The sequence below is a fragment of the Arachis ipaensis genome, chromosome B10 (genome assembly GCF_059453495.1).
Source record: "Arachis ipaensis isolate K30076 ecotype BB chromosome B10, ASM5945349v1, whole genome shotgun sequence".
NCBI lineage: Eukaryota > Viridiplantae > Streptophyta > Magnoliopsida > Fabales > Fabaceae > Arachis > Arachis ipaensis.
In genome coordinates, this window is record NC_142435.1 from 133,752,650 (window position 1) to 133,771,303 (window position 18,654).

The window sequence follows — 18,654 nt, forward strand, 5'->3', positions numbered from 1 at the left end:
GTGCTTTTCTGTGTTTCTCCTATTACTCATATTTTACTTTCTTATTTCTTTCTTAGTTATGATTGCGCGATATATGTGATGAAATGGCCAAAAATAATTGATCCTGCAAAGATAAAAAAATACAAAATATAAATGTAAAAACTGAAAACAGGTAAGTAATTTTTAAATTAATAAATTTCATTCATTTCATATTTCATTTGAGTTCAAATTAAGTGATTTTTCACTTGAATTGTAGGAAGAAATAGATGCTTTTAGGCGGGAATATGGTCCAACCATTCTCTTGGACAAGATAAATAAATTGATAAACAAAGCTATTAAGGCATCTGAAGTGATAAGACTCCCAAAGCCATCCGTTGCCATCTCAAGCCCTTTTTGTAAATTCTCATATGGGGATATAGAAAGTAAATAGGTTATAGGTTCAATCTTTGACTCGTTGTAAGGAATTGTAATTAACACTAATTTGTAAAAAAGCAAACACTTCTTCTTTGACTCATTGTAAATGTTAATGTATATATTTAAAATCTTTTCTTTAATTCCTTTTGATTTATTTGTTAGAACTGTCTGGACTGTATTGAATAAATCTAGGTTCACAGTGAATGGATTCAATGTATTTATCAAACATCAAGAGCACTCTAAAACACAAATGAACCGAAATTAATGCACGAAATAAACCAAAAGAAATGTATATATCACTATTCAATTTTAAAGACACCTAAACTGTTTGACATAACATAATTGTAGAAGCTAATTTGAAAAATAAAAGTGGCTATTCAATAAAACATAACATGAATCAAAATTAACCCTCCTAGAACTCAAATGAACCTAAATTTAGTCATACATGAATCGAAATTTATATTAATAAAAATCGAAACTTCTATAATCCTCTCCAGGATAATTCATATCCTATGCATCATAAAGGTTGGAGCTTGACTGAATTATTGATCCACCATCTAAAAAGTTCAACTGCAAAAAGAAAATAAATCATATATTAGCAAAATGCACAAACAAAATTTTCCCTAATCAAAAGAAAATCAATGTTACCTCGCTTAGAGCTGGCTTTTTCTTTTTCTTTGTTGCATTTTTTTATCTTTTTTTTTTCATATTTGATCCTAATCTATTCTTGGGACAACCTCTTGTTCTAACACATGGGGCCTTTGAAGGTCTTTAACATCACTCAACACAGCGTCTTCGTGAGATAACAAACTTTTACCTTTACTTTTTGCTTGATATTCTTGTATCTCATCTATGACATTATCAAAAGCCCGGTGTAAAATTCCAGTCATATCCTTGGATTCTAGTGCAAATTCAGAAATATTGTGTGATTGAAACACCAAATCATCGAATCTTTTGCTTCTTGGCTCCAATAGAGGCTTGTTTTGAATGCTCTTGATATGTGTGTGCCTCCTCTTTATGTTCTTACTCCAGCATTCCAATATATATTTTGGTGCCACTTTATCTACTCGCTCAAAGTTTAAGGCACTCAGAGAATGATGATGTAATATACCCCTTGACTCAAACAACAAGCACTGGCACTTTACTTCGTGTGATACTATATCGTATATAACAACAAACTTGTTGAATGTTGAGTTAGAAACCTGCTCTACAACTTTATATGCCGTAAACCTAGAGTGGAATGCATTGATTTTGTGATGCAATTCACCTTTCCTCTGAATTGTGCTTGAACTTTCTTGAACTTCTCGTGAGTATACACGTGTTGAAGTTGAGCCTCTATTGGTGATTTTGTTGCATACGGTATCACGGTATGAAAATCTGTAGCATCAAATTCTCTCTCTTTTTGCTCTCTGCTTCCTAGGTAATTATCATATTGCTTTACAAATTGAATCAAAGAGTTGTTGCATGTGATAAACTTGTTAAAAAAAGCATGCATGCTCTCGCTCCTTTGTGTGCTTCTCATCCCGACCCAAAAGTGGTAATCGAGATAAACTGGAATCCATAAATGACGATCTTCAAATAGCTCTGCAAAATGAACCGAAATCAAACGTGCAAATGAACTGAAATTTTTACTTGTATTCACCGAAAAAAGTAACAACATCAAATAATTTGAATTAAACCTCGGTTACCTGAAAACCACTTATTGCCTCCAACACCATACTTTGTGACAAAATCATTCCAATTTCTGTCGAATGCGTCTTTTGTAAACGAGTTCCAAACAACATGACTCATCTTTTATTCGATTTCTTTGTGTCGCTTGTAGCCGTTTAATTTGCTTGGGATCTTCTTCACGATATGCCAAATGCACCACCGGTGAATTATTGTTGGCATACAGGTTTCTATAGCCCTTTGTATCGATGCGCATTGATCGGTAAGAATTCTTTTTGGTGCCTTCCCTCCCATGCAACGAAGCCAACATTCGAATAACCATTTGAATGACTGGATGTCCTCATTTTTCATCAAAACACATCCGAGAAGTGTCGACTGACCATGGTGATTCACGCCCACAAAAGAACCAAAAACCATATTGTACCTGCAAAAATGGACACTCATAATAGTTATAAACCGAAATGTGTTGCCTCTCTGAACCTAAAACTATATCGCAGTGAACCAAATACCTGTTTGTGTTGTAAGTGGTATCAAATGAAACATCTCCAAAATACTCGTATGTAGTCCTGCTTCTTGCATCGGCCCAAAATGCATTTTTGATGGTGTGATCAGCTTTAAGGTTAAGCTCAAAAAAGAAATTTTGATTATTCTATGTCATTCTTAATAAGTACTTGCCAAATTCTTTGGCATCGTCTTATTCGGAAATATTTCGTACTTCCCTTGTAATATAATTCCTCACATCTTTTTCGATAAAACTTAGTTTTCGATGACTGTCTGCTACTGTTACAAATGACTGATATGTTTTACTCGGTCTAATTCCAGCTTTCTCGTTGTTTTTAATAGTACAACGCACAAACATGCTTAGCTCCATGTGTTGTTTAAGCATCTCTGCTCGATTTGGACAACAAGGGTGTGAATGATTCAGAACAACTTTAAAAATTATCCAAAGACCAACGTCCTTCAATATATGTACATAAATCTAGGCTGGACAGTTTATTTCAGTTGAGGGATTTGTCTTCAGAGTTGGAGATATCTTGGATTTTCACTTTCCCTCTCTACTACATGTAATTAGTTGATTCATAATCTCATCTCCCTTTCGAGTGATGTTCTTTATTTTCATAGAAAAATCGGTAAGTTTGGAATAATCTTTGTAGAACTTTCTAGTTTCTTTCAATGTCTTGAAAGTCAACCCAATCTTTAGGATAAATTGTTCATCCACAACACACCTGGACTGTAAAATGAACCGAAAATATTGTCATAACATGTGCATTCTGTAATAACCAATGAACCGAAACATGTGCATTCTGTAAATTCAGAAACTCCTGCATTCTATTCATTATTACTTTATTCAATTGCATTCTATTGCATTCAATTCAAAATGATTGAAGAATGAACCGAAAATATTATCAAAGTGAAACCGTTGTATAATATTAAATGAACTAAAAATTATCCATTATATAAATTCAAATTCAGAAACACCTACCTCTAAAATGAACCGAAAATATTATCAAAACAAAACCAATGTACAATACAAAATGAACAAAAAATTGTGTTCATAAACAACTGGATTTAGCGATTGCATTCCATTCCATTCAATTCAAAATTGAATAATGCAAATATCGTCCACTTGATTCGATTCAGAAGAATAATCCAAATCGCTCTCATTCAACTGATTTGAAGTTGAATCATTCATTGTTTTGATACGTTATTGAAATCTGAAAACGAAAAACATAAATGCAATGCAGATCGAAGAAGAAAACAAAGTTTCACGTTGAAGAAAACGAAAAAGAAAACAAAAAAATTAGAAAAATAAGAGCAGAAAAGAACGACGAAAACTTTATGTTGAGGAAGAAAAGCTCTACGTTAAAGAAAAAGAACAAAAATAAACTTTACGTTGAGAAAGAAAAACTCTACATTGAAGAAGAAGTTTTACGTTAAAAATTGAGGGACGCGTGATCCAAAAAGAATTTGGTTGACTTAGAAAAATTACATAAATGCAAAACATTATTGTTAAAAATATTGACCCGCTAATATTTTCCTTAATAACGAAAGGATGAGTATACTCTTGTCTAATTAATTCTTTTAATGTTAACAAATCTATAAAATTATCTAAAACAAGAAATGTATTTTCAGAGGATCAAATTCATATACATGTATTCAATTATGTGTGCAGTGTGCACTCTTTTACGATTAAATTCATCCGATAATCATAAATTCCAACAACATGTTGGTATTGGTCTATATTTTTATATTGTATTAATATTTTAATTTTTGGTATAAATTTAATAAAGTTGCTTAAGTTTTTTATTTTTAATATTAGAGAAAAATATAAATTTTGTTGTAGTATGAAACTGAGGAGTGTATCACAAATTTTGGAGGACATACAATTAGAAAAAATCTGATGATTAGATATAAATACCAAAAATCTCAGGATTTAAAAGCCAAATTTGTGTTTATAATTTTTTTAAAATGAAAATTCTGAATGTCAATATATGTTTATAAAATTTTTATTATTTTAAATCACAAATCTAAAAATCAGATTTGTGTACCTAACAAATTTTATCATAAAATCAGATTCTCAAATTTTTTATTTTTATATTGAAAAAGCACTTAATCTATTCATACTAATAGATAACACACCATATTTATTCATCTCAAAATAATTAGCCTAAAAAAATTTCCTTAGTTGCAAGAAAAATTTACGGTACATATACTTAAAAAGGACGAAAAAAAGAAAAGATTCTATCTTTAAAGGAGGAGGAAATCAAAATTGAAGCTCCCACTGCTTCAAGCTCATGGTCCATACTACATGCTTTCCTCTTTCTTCTCTACAACCCTGGATAGATTCTAATTTCTAACCCATATTATTCTCTTGGTGTGTTATTTATACATCTACAAATTAGACAATTAAACATACAAAATAAATAGTTTTCTATTTTAAAATACAACTAAGCTACGTATAACTAAAAATTATTTATCAAATTAGCTATTTGCATACATATATATATATATATATATATATATAATAACTAATAGTGATTAATTTAAAAATAAGGGCTCTATAAAAATTATAAATATTATTTTTCCTTAGCTATTTGAAGATGAAAATTTATTATGTCAGAAGCCGCAAATTTCCAAACAAGGCGGAGATCTTTAATTTCATATGGTTAACAAAATACATCTTCCACTTGCATTTATTCTCTGATTAGGGGGGACAATAGTGCAGAAAAGAAGGAAGCAAGGGAATGAATTTTTGCCCTATCCAACTCCACTCCATCCTATAATAATTTATATAGAATTCGTTTTGTTTTTATTTGTGAATAATAAAAAACTAAATCCTAATCTATTTTTATGGATATTCGTCTCACTCTTATTTATTTTTATAATTATTATTAAAATTCAATAAATAAAATTAAATTTTAAAATTTATATAATCATTATCATATATATAATATAAATTAAAATAAAAATTAAAAAATAATATAATATTATTAATTATTTTATATATATTATATTCATATATTGAAAGAATAGAGACATATATTTTATAAATTCGATTCCGTTCTGTTCCATCAAAAATCTACCCTACATTGGATTTGGTAATTATTCACTCTGATTGAATAAGAGCTGAGTAAATATCTGCGATCTGGATAGTATTGTCATTCTTATGTCTAGTAATTTTAAAATTAAAAAAATTTATATTACTGTTTAATTTTTATAAACTCAATCTTGAGTCATTTTTAGATTTAGATTATTAACTTTTTTAACCACTAGTTTAAGTTTACAAATAATCACTCGTGAACCTTGTCAAAGGTTTGAAAGTTGAAACATTTTCCTAAGCTCCTAATTATGAAGCTTTGAAACACTTCATTCTTAGTTAAAGGCGTGTGTTGTTTACAAATGATTGCTTTTGTAAGCCCTTATTATCATTAACGAGGTGATTGAAATAAAACAAAAACAGATAAAATTTTTGTTAATATGTGTTTTAAGAATATATTTAAAAAATATTATAAAAAGAGTTTGACTAAAATTTTTAAAAACTTTTTTATATTTTTAATGCATTAAATATATTTATAATTTATAAAAAAAATTATTATATACTACTCTTAAAATAAGTTTTAACTAAATCTTTTCATAAATTAGATTAAGATAAATAATATTAACTACAAGGAAATAAAAGTCAGAAGGAAGTAGTATATATATATCATCTTTTTTATGCTGAGGTTTAAAATAAGTGGTGGAATTTATTTGTTGATCCATACCTATTTTCACCCCAATTTGAAAAAGGGAACATGACATCAAACTTACCCTTACTGCTACTACTATATATATATATACCACAAGGTTGAGCACTATCCAATAGTAACAGGAAACAGAAAAGAAGAAAACAAAAAAGAGAGTAATAATTAACACTAGTTCACTTGAAGACAAATAATAAAAGTTAATTTTTAAGAGAAAATGGAAAAAAGAAGAATTTACATATAAGGAAAATTGTTCTTTGACACTTTTTTTTTTATTTTTAATATTGAATTAACAATGATGTTTTTTTAAATTGTGATCTATTGTGGTATTTTTCTAAAATGTGGGATGATTTAATGTACGGAGTACAAATAGGACCGTCCGATTTGTGTTGAAAAAATTAAAAAAATTTGGAGTACACAAATTGGACTGTCCGTACTCCAAATTTTTTTAATTTTTTCAATACAAATCGGACGATTTGTATACTCCAAACTTTTAAATTTTTTTAAACACAAATCGATGGTCCGATTTGTGTACCTCCCATAGTTTTAAAAAACACCAAAAATTATCACGTTAATGTATAACACTCATTCCACTTCCATATACAAATTTTTTAGCCGTTTTTTGACATTGGATATTCTTATCCCCATTTATACTTTTGAAAAGGAAATACCTTTTTCTCATCTTGGCCAGTCACAAAGATGAAGGAAGCACAGTTACTACTCCCATTTATATACACATAAGGAAAGAGGGCAAACATAAATGTATAAGCCCTCTTCAACTCATATTTTTTTTTTTTAAAAAAGATTGCGGATAGATGAAACCTCTTCAGTTTTAATCTTTTTTTCCACTATTAAACAACAACAAAATTCAAGCTAATTAAACCTTCGCGAAGTTTGAACAATCAAGTAGTTCTTCGCATCAAATTAAAACATAGTAAAGCAAATTGAGTACTTTCTCTTGAATCTTTCAGCCATGAACCACTCTTCAGCAGATCATGATCGGGATCAGTACCTAAAGAAGCGAAAATCCAGTGCTGATTCCTCGTCAAGCATGAGGAAATCCAGCGCAAGGAGAAGATTCAGCAGCAGCAAGAATTCGAACAACAACGACGACAACAAAGGCGGTGGAGGCGGAGGCGGAGGCGTGTCGACGACGCTGAAGCTGTACGACGATCCATGGAAAATAAAGAAGACGTTAACGGACAGCGACCTCGGGATCCTGAGCAGGCTGTTGCTGGCAGCTGATTTGGTGAAGAAGCAGATCCTTCCGATGCTGGGCGGCGATGACGCTCGAGCGGCGGAGACGGAAGAAGGAACTCCGGTGAGAGTGTGGGACATGGACACCAGATCCATGCACCACTTGGTCCTGAAGCGTTGGTCATCTTCCAAAAGCTATGTTCTTATTGGAAAATGGAATCAAGATTTCGTCAGAAGACGGGACCTCAAGAAAGGTGATGAGATTGGCTTCCACTGGGATCCCTATAACTGCGCCTTCAACTTCTGCGTTCTTACACGCGCCTCCTCCTCCTCCTCCACCTGATCGATCTGCACCACCATGTTAGTCTCCCATTCGATCTTCCTAATTTCACTCATTTTAGACATAAAATAACATGATGATTGGTTTCAGGCAAGGGCACTGCGCTGTGCATTGCTACCATAAAATGCAAATGTTCCCTGTGATTCGGTTAAGAGCCGTAGATGGCTATAAAAGGTATTCAATGTATGCTGTACCAGATGAGAAATTAAACTACTGTATTTTTCATATCATTCTTAGTGCTCAACGTCTGTAATGACTCCAATTTCATTTAGTTTAAAGAGTCAAGAATTTTAAATAAATTAACACAACATTCATTCCAGCTAAATTCATGATAAAAAGTTATGCCTACTAAATTCTGTACGTATAGAATTTATTAATTTTCATATATTGTTAGTAAGACAAATTTACATAAATAAATTATGTATATTCATTTTTGAATTTATTACTTAAAATATTTTAAATTTATAAATTTAATTTAATAATTGTATAAAATTATTTATATTATTAATACATCTAAATTAAACTTATGTATACAAAAGAGTCAGAATAAAGTGGTGTTGGAAGAGGGAAATTATTAGATAAACCCTCATCCTAGAAACTGAAATCTTAATTGTTTTTCCATATAAAGTGGCACTAGAGGTTTTGGATCTCACGTGTTGACATTCTCTTAATGCACTATAATAGATGCAGCGATAATAGATAGGTATATTTATTCTCATTACTTAGCACTAATAATGTTGTTCTTTGAATAATCGCAGAATTCAGTTAGCAGTTGTACATATACTATATAATAATACACATAATTAAATAATTTGAATTGATGTAATATTAATGGCCAAATCATTTATGTATTTAAGTAAATATTGAAATTTCAATTTTTGTTTTATATATATAAAAATTTATTGATCAATAATAATATATTTTTAAATAAAATTTTGATTCACAGAAAAATACTATAAAAAAATACTCACAATTACTTTTGAGCAGAAAGACTTAAATAGAATATAGAAGTTATTACATGAACCATGAATTTAACATGGTTAATTTCATGCCCTAACTAAGAAAAGGGGAAGAAGAATCGCAGCCAAGTTGTGATGTAGGAGAAAAGAGGACCACTCGTGACAAAATCACTTTTATTATCACTCAAATAAATTTGTGTAAACAAGATTTTATTAAACCATTGCTTTTACTGAATTACATTAATTAATCCCTTCCGACATGTTAATAACTGTTGTCTCAATGTACCTTATGTGTAAGATAAAATCAGAGTACATTTATGTCTTTAATACATATCTTAGGATTCTCATTGCAGATTTGTTATTAGGCTTGTTTGGAGATTGCATGTACATGCATTATGCCTGTTAAGTCTTAACCATCTATGAGATCTAGATGCATGTGAAGTGACATAAGTTGTAAAATGATTTTTCATAATGTCATATTTGTTCAACTACATATTTCAATTTCATTGCTTTTGACATGATGGTATTGGTAGCTTTGTTTCTTTCTTTCTTTCTTTTAATTTTTTTTACACCTATATATATATAGCATGCTAAGTAACAAATTGATTACATGATTCATCGCTACAAGAAAAAAAAATATAGTTATTAAAAATAATAAATTTGACTATAATTAATTGTCGCAAAAGGAAGTATTTAGTGGTATTTTTTATGGTCAATAATTGTAAACAAAACATTTTTAACAGTATTTTTTTACTGTCACTAATAGTGCCAAAAATAATTGCTTATTAGTAATTCATATGCTATCATTTACACATATTATTTACCTTTTATATTACTGGTAATGTTCAATATATAATACCTTAAATATGAAAACATAAAACTGAAGAATAATATAATGTTAATAAATTATACTAAAAAAATAATAATAATTATAAAAATATTAATAATAAGTATAAATATAAGTAAAGTAATAAAGAATTTAAAAATTAAATTAAGATGTATAATAATTATACTACTAAATAGTATTAAATAGTAATTATTAATAGTGTTATCCATAAATAATAATATTATATATTCCGGTCACAATTATTATTTTTATTGCATTGATAGCTAGTACAAGTAAACTAATTAAGTTTATTTGTCTCATACACTAGAATAATAAAAATGTGGTATTTGTTTAAAAATTTAAATTCTAGATATGTTATGATCCTACAAATTATTATTAGTTATTTTTAAATACTATTAATCCATTTAAAAATTAAGTTATATATAATTATTTAGGATTTTTTTTTTTTGGAAATAAATAAGAAGGATCCTCAATTTAGACCATTATAAAACACTATGATCTCATCCTTTTGTTGATCTATAAACGTTGGAATATATGTAATTCTTAATTATGATTATTAGATTTTTATGGATTTGTACTCTTTTATATCTGGCCTCATTTGATAATTAAAAAGTTATTTTTGGTTCCAGTATTTATATCACACTCTATTATATATTTATATTTTATATATATAAAAAATAAACAAATAAAAAATTATATAATAAATTTGTTCTTTCATTGCAAACGAGCATGAGCATGATTGGAATTTTTTTTCCCTATTATTATGTTCAAATTGTTAGAATAAATAATATTATTAATATAGATCATCCATATTAAATCACTCAATATATATATATATATATATATTATAGTGCGAAAGTGTATCTATACTCATAATCATAAGAGTGATGAAAAGAATTTAGTTCCTTAATCTTATACCCAATCAAAACCTTTTGTATTCTAGTAGAGATGAATCACAACTCTTTTATGGAAAAGAGCTGCGGATGCAGTTTTAATATGTTAGAGATAGTCACTATTTATATTTGACCGTGGCACCTATTAAATCTAAAGTATAAATAAAAACAGTATTTAAAGCCTAAATAAAGATATTATCTAATTTTATTCTCATTTAATTTTAAATAAAAAATAATTATGACTTATTTAATTTAGTATTATATAAGTCATTTAATTTAAAATAACATAATTTGTGATTATAATTAATATATATTGTACATAAATAAATTAAAAAATTAAATAATTTTTCAACACAAGTTGTTTTTTTTTTCTTAGACGATGAAGCATTCTTTTCTAGCATCTTTATTTAGAGTCCACATTTTTGTGTGAAATGTTCTCTCTTAACATAATATATTTAATCACATTTATTATTAGTTTTTTTTAATGGTTTATTTTTACAATTCAACTCCCTTATATATAATGAGTACATTTGTGAATAAAACTACATGAGAAACTTAATTTTAAAATATTTACTACTCTTATTTTCATCTCGCAATATACTATTGATCTTAAATGTTGCAAATGGTGCTTCTTTATTCTCTCCGTTAAATATGCTTCTTGCTTTAAGAATAACAACTTGATAAAAAATAAAAAATAAAATGATACTATGAAGAACGAATTAATTTTAGAGTAATATTTTTTAAAATTTAGTTCATTTGTTTGTTTTTAGTTATTTTTTCCGTGCATGAGTACTAGATTTTGATATAGCGAAATAATTGACAATTGTTGTTGCCGTTGAGACTTGAAACTACAATGAGGGCCTTGTTTTTTATTTGAAAATAGAATTGTAAAGTGCTTCCAAGTGTGCCCCATGTTGTTGCCTTTTTTATATATTCTTAACATCTTGGTTCTTGTCCTCAATTTTGATCTTGATAGTGAACATAATCTTCTCTACACTATCTATATTACCCCTCAAGAAGATGCCACATGTTATAATAATTTTGGGTACTCCACTCATCACTACTTGGACATGAGTTTTTGATTTAAAGAACTAATAACCAATAAGTCCCAAACCAATAGAATGGCAGTCTTAGATTGTATTTGTACCTCATATAGAAAAAAAGGATCTCCTTCTCTTCTCAAAGACAATTTAACAATCCTTTACCACTCCTTCAAAATGGTCCCATTTAATGTATTGGATACCAAGTAGTTTGTAAAGGAAAAAGACAACCACACACACCACTCTCATGTTATTACTAACACATATCCATCATAATCTTAACCTAGTATGTTCTCACTTCTCTCTTTTTTATTATTTTTATTTTTATTCGAAAACAGTGAGACGGTTTACATATTTAATTTATAAGTTAAAATAGGACACGTGTGGTTGATAAAAATATATATGGGCATGAATTATAGTGTGTGACGGTAAATATTACAGCTATGTCATTACAATAATTGCCATGTGAAATTTTTGTGCCGCAACAACAATAATTTTAAGAGAAAAACCCAAATCAGCCCCTGACAATTACTTCGAAAGATAACGAGGCCTCTGATAAAAAAAAACTCCAACTCGGTCCCTGACAAAAAAAATAAATCCAACCCGGCTCCTGACAATTACTTCGAAAGGACAACGAGGCCCCTGTGCAAAAAAAAAATCAATGTTATTTTTTTTGGCACAGGGGCTAATCTGTCCCAAAAAAAATTTATCAGGGGCCGAATTGAGTGTTTTTTTTTCTTGGGAACCTCGTTGTCCTTTCGAGATAATTGTCAGGGGCCGGATGGGGTATTCACTCTAATTTTAATTTTAGACTATAGTAATTTTTAAAAAAAAAAAATTGTTGCTTAATAGATCTTTTTAATTATTTCTTAAAAGGCGTGTATCAGCATCACTTTATTTTGTGCCGAAAACATGTCTATGATTAGGCAATTTCTAGTACAATCCATGAAGATAGATAAATTTGTTGGTGTGAAATTTGAAAAAAAAAATAGTTGTCACTTAAATAAAATTGTCATTTGTGTTTTTGATTAAAATTAGTTTTTTTTTTGACATATTTTTTAGCTAATACATAATAAGTGAATAAAATTTTAATTTACTCATGAACCTATTTTAATTTTATTTTAATTGTATTTTATAAATTAAAATAATTTTATATTTATTTTTTATCTTTTAAAATAAATTAATAGACAAAAAATTATTTTATATTTAAATAAATATTTCAAAAAAATTTCAAATATTAAAAATATTTATTTTTTAATTTTTTAAATAAATTATAATTCGTTTTTAGAAAAAATATATAATTTATTTTTATTAAAATATTTTTTATTCAAATAAATCAATTAAAACTAACACTTGCTTCATTTTAAAAATAGTTTATAAAATCTAATTTTTTTAAAAATTGTATTATCTATGTTTCTATTATGATTTTCTTTTAGATAAAATCAAAAATTATAACTATCGTGATCATAGTAGTAATTGTAATTATTTGAGAATGAATGTGCTAGAACAAAAAAACGATAATAATAAGGAGACAAATTATATTTTAAAAAAATAATCTTGATTAAAAGATTAACATAAAATAAAATAAAATATTTAAATAAAAATAAAATATTTTAAATATTAAAAATAAAATCGAACTTAATTTAAATACTTTTAAAATATAAAACTTTACCAAATCAAGCCTAATTAATAGTTTTAATTGATTTATTTGAATAAAAAATATTTTTATAAAAAAATTAAATTATTTATTTTTTCTAAAAACAAATTATTATACTTTATTAAAAAATTAAAAAAATATTTTTAATATTTAAAATTTTTTAAAATATTTATTTAAATATAAAATAATTTTTATCTATTAATGTTTTTAAAAAATAAAAAATCTAAAATGACTCTAATTCATGAAATACAATTAGAATAAAATTAAAACAGTTTAACGAGTAAATTAAAATTTTACTCACTCAATACGTATTAGCTAGAAAATGTACTAGGGAACTAACTTCATCCAAAGACACAAATGACAATTTTATTGGAGTGCTCTCTAAAAAAAATACTAAAAGATTGGTAGAATTTATTGTTTTTGACTAATAATTAATTAATAATATTTAAAAATATAAATTAAAGTATATTATTGAATTATTAGACTAAAAAAATTATATTAATAACTAAAAATATTGACCAAAAAATAATAAATTCTTCTAATTCTTGAACTTTTTTCATTCGAAAATTGGTTTCTTGCAGTATATAACAACCCTATTACATATTTTACAGTCACATTATGATCATTTTGGTTCCACGAATTAACTAAGAAACTAAGTTGTTACTAGTAGTAAAATGTTCGGTGTCAAACTTTTTCTATCAAACAAAAAATCTCAATAAATACTAAAAAAAAAATATGGGGAGTAAATTATTTTTTAGTCAATTTCAACTCATTTTTTTTTGTTATTTTGCTCTTAAAATAATTTTTTTTATGCATCTTCTCGTTCACCTATATTTATTAAAAGATCAATGTTAGGGATCACTAAATTTTATAAGTTATAGCTATTAATTAATTATTATTAATTTTTTTAATAGTGTAAGATTATTATTTTTTAATTAAATATTGGCCAAATTTTAATATAAATAATGGCTCCTTAGACTTTCTCTTATTAAAATGTGACTTCGATTATGAATACGTATTATTTATCTCTTTTATGATTTCCAATAAAATCATGATCAACTTTGACAAAAACGATACCAAACATTATATTTATCCAAATAAATCCTGCTAACTTTTACCATCATCAATCTTTTACTATCAAATTCAGTGTCTATGTAAAAAAACTTTTCACATTGCAAAAGGAGACAAAGACAATAAATTTGACAAAGAAGATGGAATAAAACGAAGAATATAATGAAAAAAATTAGAGTTAAAAACTGCTAGAAAGGTAAAAAAGAATAATAGAGAAAAGAATTTGTATGTATTCAAGTTGTATGGAATGATATAATATAAAAGAGTATTTATAGGTGTTAAGGGAATCGAAATAATAAAGACGTAATATTCTATAATGAATATTCAGATATTTTAAATAATTCTAATGAATACTGTTGAAGGTGCGGTGAAGGTAGCTCAGAGTGTGTTAGATGAATGAGAGACAGAGGAAAGCATAGAAGAGTGCTTGATGCATTGAATGGTAGAACTCATTTTTCACATGAGGCTTCAGGTCCTTATATACAATAGATAGTAGCTTCTGACTAGTTACTCATAACCACAAGTTTGTAACTAACTTCTCCTAATTAGTCCAGCTAGCACTAAGCTATTCACATGGTTAGTTGCTACATGTAACTGCATATTCTAAATACAAAAACTTAACAGCAGTTAGTTAGGAGTCCTAGCATGTATATTACGTAACACCCTCCCTCAAATTAGGAGTGTAGATATCTTGCATTCCTAACTTGCTAAGTAACAAAGAGAAGGTCCCTGGAGGTAAAGTCTTTGTCAATAAATCTGCCAATTGTTCATGTGTCGAAATTGGCAAAAGATGGATAATCTTTTCAAGAATCTTGTCCCTAACAATATGACAATCAATTTCTATATATTTGGTTCTCTCATGAAAAACTGGATTGGATGCAATATGAATTGCTGCCTGACTGTCACAGTAGAGGCTGATAGGATTAGTGAGGGGCATACCCAAGTCAAGCAAAATCTTCCTGATCCAGACAGCTTCCTTTGTAGCGGATGCCATTGCTCTATATTACGCTTCGGCAGATGTGGCAGCCACAGTCGTCTGCTTCTTACTCTTCCATGATACAATGGCTCCTCCAATGTAAAAATAATATACTGATGTAGACCGTCTCGAATCTGGGCAGGATGCCCAATCCGAATCAGTGAATCATGTAACACTAAGGTCAGAGACTTAACTGGAAAAAATAATCCTTTGGCAGGTGCCCCTTTGATGTACTTTAAAATTTTATGAGCCACCTTGAGGTGTAAGATAGTTGGTGCTTCAAGGCATTGACTTAACCTTCCAATGGAATAGCTAATCTCTGGTCTAGTATTGACTAAATACAATAATCTCCCGATTAACTTTCTGTATTCATTGTTGGCAAGTAAAGGCTCCCCCCCCCCAATCTTTTGACAATTTGATGTTGTAGTCCATAGAAGTCGAAGCAGGTTTGCAGTCTTCGAGACTATGATCTTTGAGCAAGTCAAGGACATATTTGCGTTGATATAAGGCAACTCGGTGCTGTTCCTAGCCACCTCCATTCCTAAGAAAAATTTAAGGTCTCCAATATCTTTTATTTTTAACTTTGTATCTAACAAGGATTTGATAAAATTGATCTCAGAGATATCATTCCCAGCAATAACCACATCATCAACATATACTAAGAGAGCCGTAAATTCACTTTGCTGAGACTTAGTGAAAAGGCTATGATCAGACTTTGATTGAAGATAGCCCGATTCTAAAAGAACAGACTTCAACTTAGTATTCCACTGACGGCTTGCTTGCTTGAGACCGTAGAGGGATTTCTGCAGTTTACAAACCATTCCTGGAGGTGCATTACGCCCTGGAGGAACCTGCATATAGACATCTTCTTCAAGGTCCCCGTGTAAGAATGCGGTGTTGACATCTACTTGCTTCAAAAACTAGCCTTTCATCGCAGCTATGGCCAGAACAATTCGCAGTGTGCTGAACCTTACTATGGGACTAAACGTGTTGAGATAATCGATGCCTGGAACTTGTGTAAAGTCTTTAGCCACTAGATGTGCTTTGTACCGTTTGATGGTCCGGTCAGAGTTATGTTTAAGTTTGAACACCCACTTGCACCCAATTGCCTTTTTTCCAACTGGTAAGGGAGTGAGCTGCCAAGTTTGAAGATGATGAAGAGCATTGAGTTCATCCTTAATAGCACTTTCCCAATGAGCATGAGCCATTGCCTCTTCATAACACTTTGGTTCCTTGTCAGTGGAGATGGCCAGGGAGAAGGACTTGTGAAAATCAGAAAGTGCACCGTAAGATACAAAATGTGAGATGTGATATCTTGAGATTGCTTCCGTTGTAGTGTTCATGCACTGGAAATCCTTTAAGTGGGCTGGTCTTTTCTTTTCTCTAGTAGACCGTCTTAGTGGTAATGCATGAGGTGGCATGTGGGTGTGAATTGGTGCAGTGGCTAATGACTCAACAAATGGATCAGCTAAGGGTTCAAGGATATGTGCATCAGGGACTTCAATGTGTGTGTCATGCAAAATGTGTGTAGCATGTGGACTAGTGAATGCTTCATCGTAAATGAATGGGTCAGATGCATGAATGTTACTATTTTGTGATGCAGAGGGAACCTCGGTCTTATTGATAAAAGGAAAGTGAGTTTTATAAAACTGAACGTTTCGAGATACAAATATTTCCCTTTAATGCATATATAGTAAAACAAATCCTTTGGTCCCCTCCCTAAATCCTAAGAAGATGCACTTTCGTGCTCTTGGATCAAGTTTCAATCTGCCAGAGCAAATAGTGCTTGCAAATGCTAAGCATCCAAAAACCTTTAGGTCCGATAAGTTAGGAAGTGATGAATAAAGAACTTGATAGGGCGATGAATTTTGTAAAAGAGTGGAGGGAATCCGATTAATAATGTGAATAACATGAGAGATAGAAAAATTCCAGAAGCACTTTGGAATGTTGAAGTGAAATAAAATGGCCCTTATGATAGCTAGTATGTGTTGGTGCTTCCTCTCAATAATTTCATTTTGTTGAAGAATTTTCACACATGATTTTTGATGCACAATACCAGTGTTTTCATAAAAAGATTTCATTAGAAATTCTGGGCCATTGTCACTTCTTATAATTTTTATTTGTTTGTTGAATTGAGTTTTTGCAAAGTTAACAAACGATTGTAAAAGACTACTTGCTTCTGATTTTGTTCTCATGAAATGCACCCAAGTGTATCTGAACTTATCATTAACAACAGTTAAAAATTATTTGTGTCCATTTATTGAAGGAATTGAAAGAAGTCCCCATATATCTACATGGATCATGTCCAAACAACATTCAGAAATGTTATTACTCAAAGAAAAGGGTAACAATTTTTGCTTAGCTAAATGACATGCATCACATGGACTATCTATTTTATTATGAGTGATAAAGCTAAAATCTGTTTTCATGACAATTAGCCTTTTACATGGTAAATGCCCTAGTCTATAATGCCATATATCCTTATCTGTTATTGCTTGTATGTGCATGATGTATGATTGATTTTGCTGTAGTTTTATTACTTGAGAATCCAGTACATAGAGACTACTAACAGTTTCAGCTCTCCCAATCATCCTCATGGAGCTGCAATCCTAGATCTCACACAGTGTATCTTGAAGAGGTAGTGGCTGTGATTGTGCCATAATTTGGTTTGTGCTATGAATTGATTTTACCTCATGGTTACCTAAAAGGGCTAGTAATGCTTGTTGTTGCTCTGTAGTAAATCCAGACTCGACAATTCCACTCCCATCTAGTTTGGTGCTAAGATCTTCATTTATCCTCTCAGACTCAACTGCTGCCAGAGAATTCACAGCAGCCTCTCCACCAAATTTGTTCCTCAAATGCGGTGGAAAGCCGTATTTCTTATAGCATACATTCACAGTGTGACCGGTCTTGCCACAATGTACACATTGCACTCTACTTCTCCCTCCTTGGCCTCTTCGAGTAGCTTGGGACCTTCCTCCTCTATCCCTCCCTCTCCTTCTGCCATATTGAGCCTTTGTAGTGTTTGAGAATTGAGGGAGTGGCAAAGTGTGCCATGATGTGTGAGGTTGGTCCAAGGCTGTGAGTTTGCCGCTCTTGTTGTGTAAGTAAAGAGAATACCACATTGATGTTGAGGAGTGGTTCCATCAACATCACTTGAGATCTCACTCCAGAGTATTGATCATTCAACCCTCTGAGGAATCTTGTTACTTGATCTTCAGCTCTATGGCTCCTTATTACTCCGAGGCCACATACACAGTTGCTTCCACAATTACATGCTGGAATTCCTCTAAAATTCTCTAACTCTTCCCATATCGATATGAGATTTGTAAAATATATTGTGACATCTAGATCTCCTTGTCGTAATGCGTG

At 29.9% G+C, this 18,654-nt stretch overlaps 1 protein-coding gene across 1 annotated transcript; it reads left to right on the plus strand.

Moving 5' to 3' along the window:
• Positions 1 to 7,098: 7,098 nt before the first annotated feature.
• LOC107622132 (B3 domain-containing protein At2g33720-like) lies at positions 7,099 to 7,981 on the plus strand. Its single transcript, XM_016324038.3, has 2 exons — positions 7,099 to 7,859; positions 7,930 to 7,981. Exon 1 carries the CDS (start codon positions 7,276 to 7,278, stop codon positions 7,840 to 7,842), a length of 567 nt encoding a protein of 188 aa, XP_016179524.1. The 5' UTR covers positions 7,099 to 7,275; the 3' UTR covers positions 7,843 to 7,859; positions 7,930 to 7,981.
• Positions 7,982 to 18,654: the final 10,673 nt, after the last annotated feature.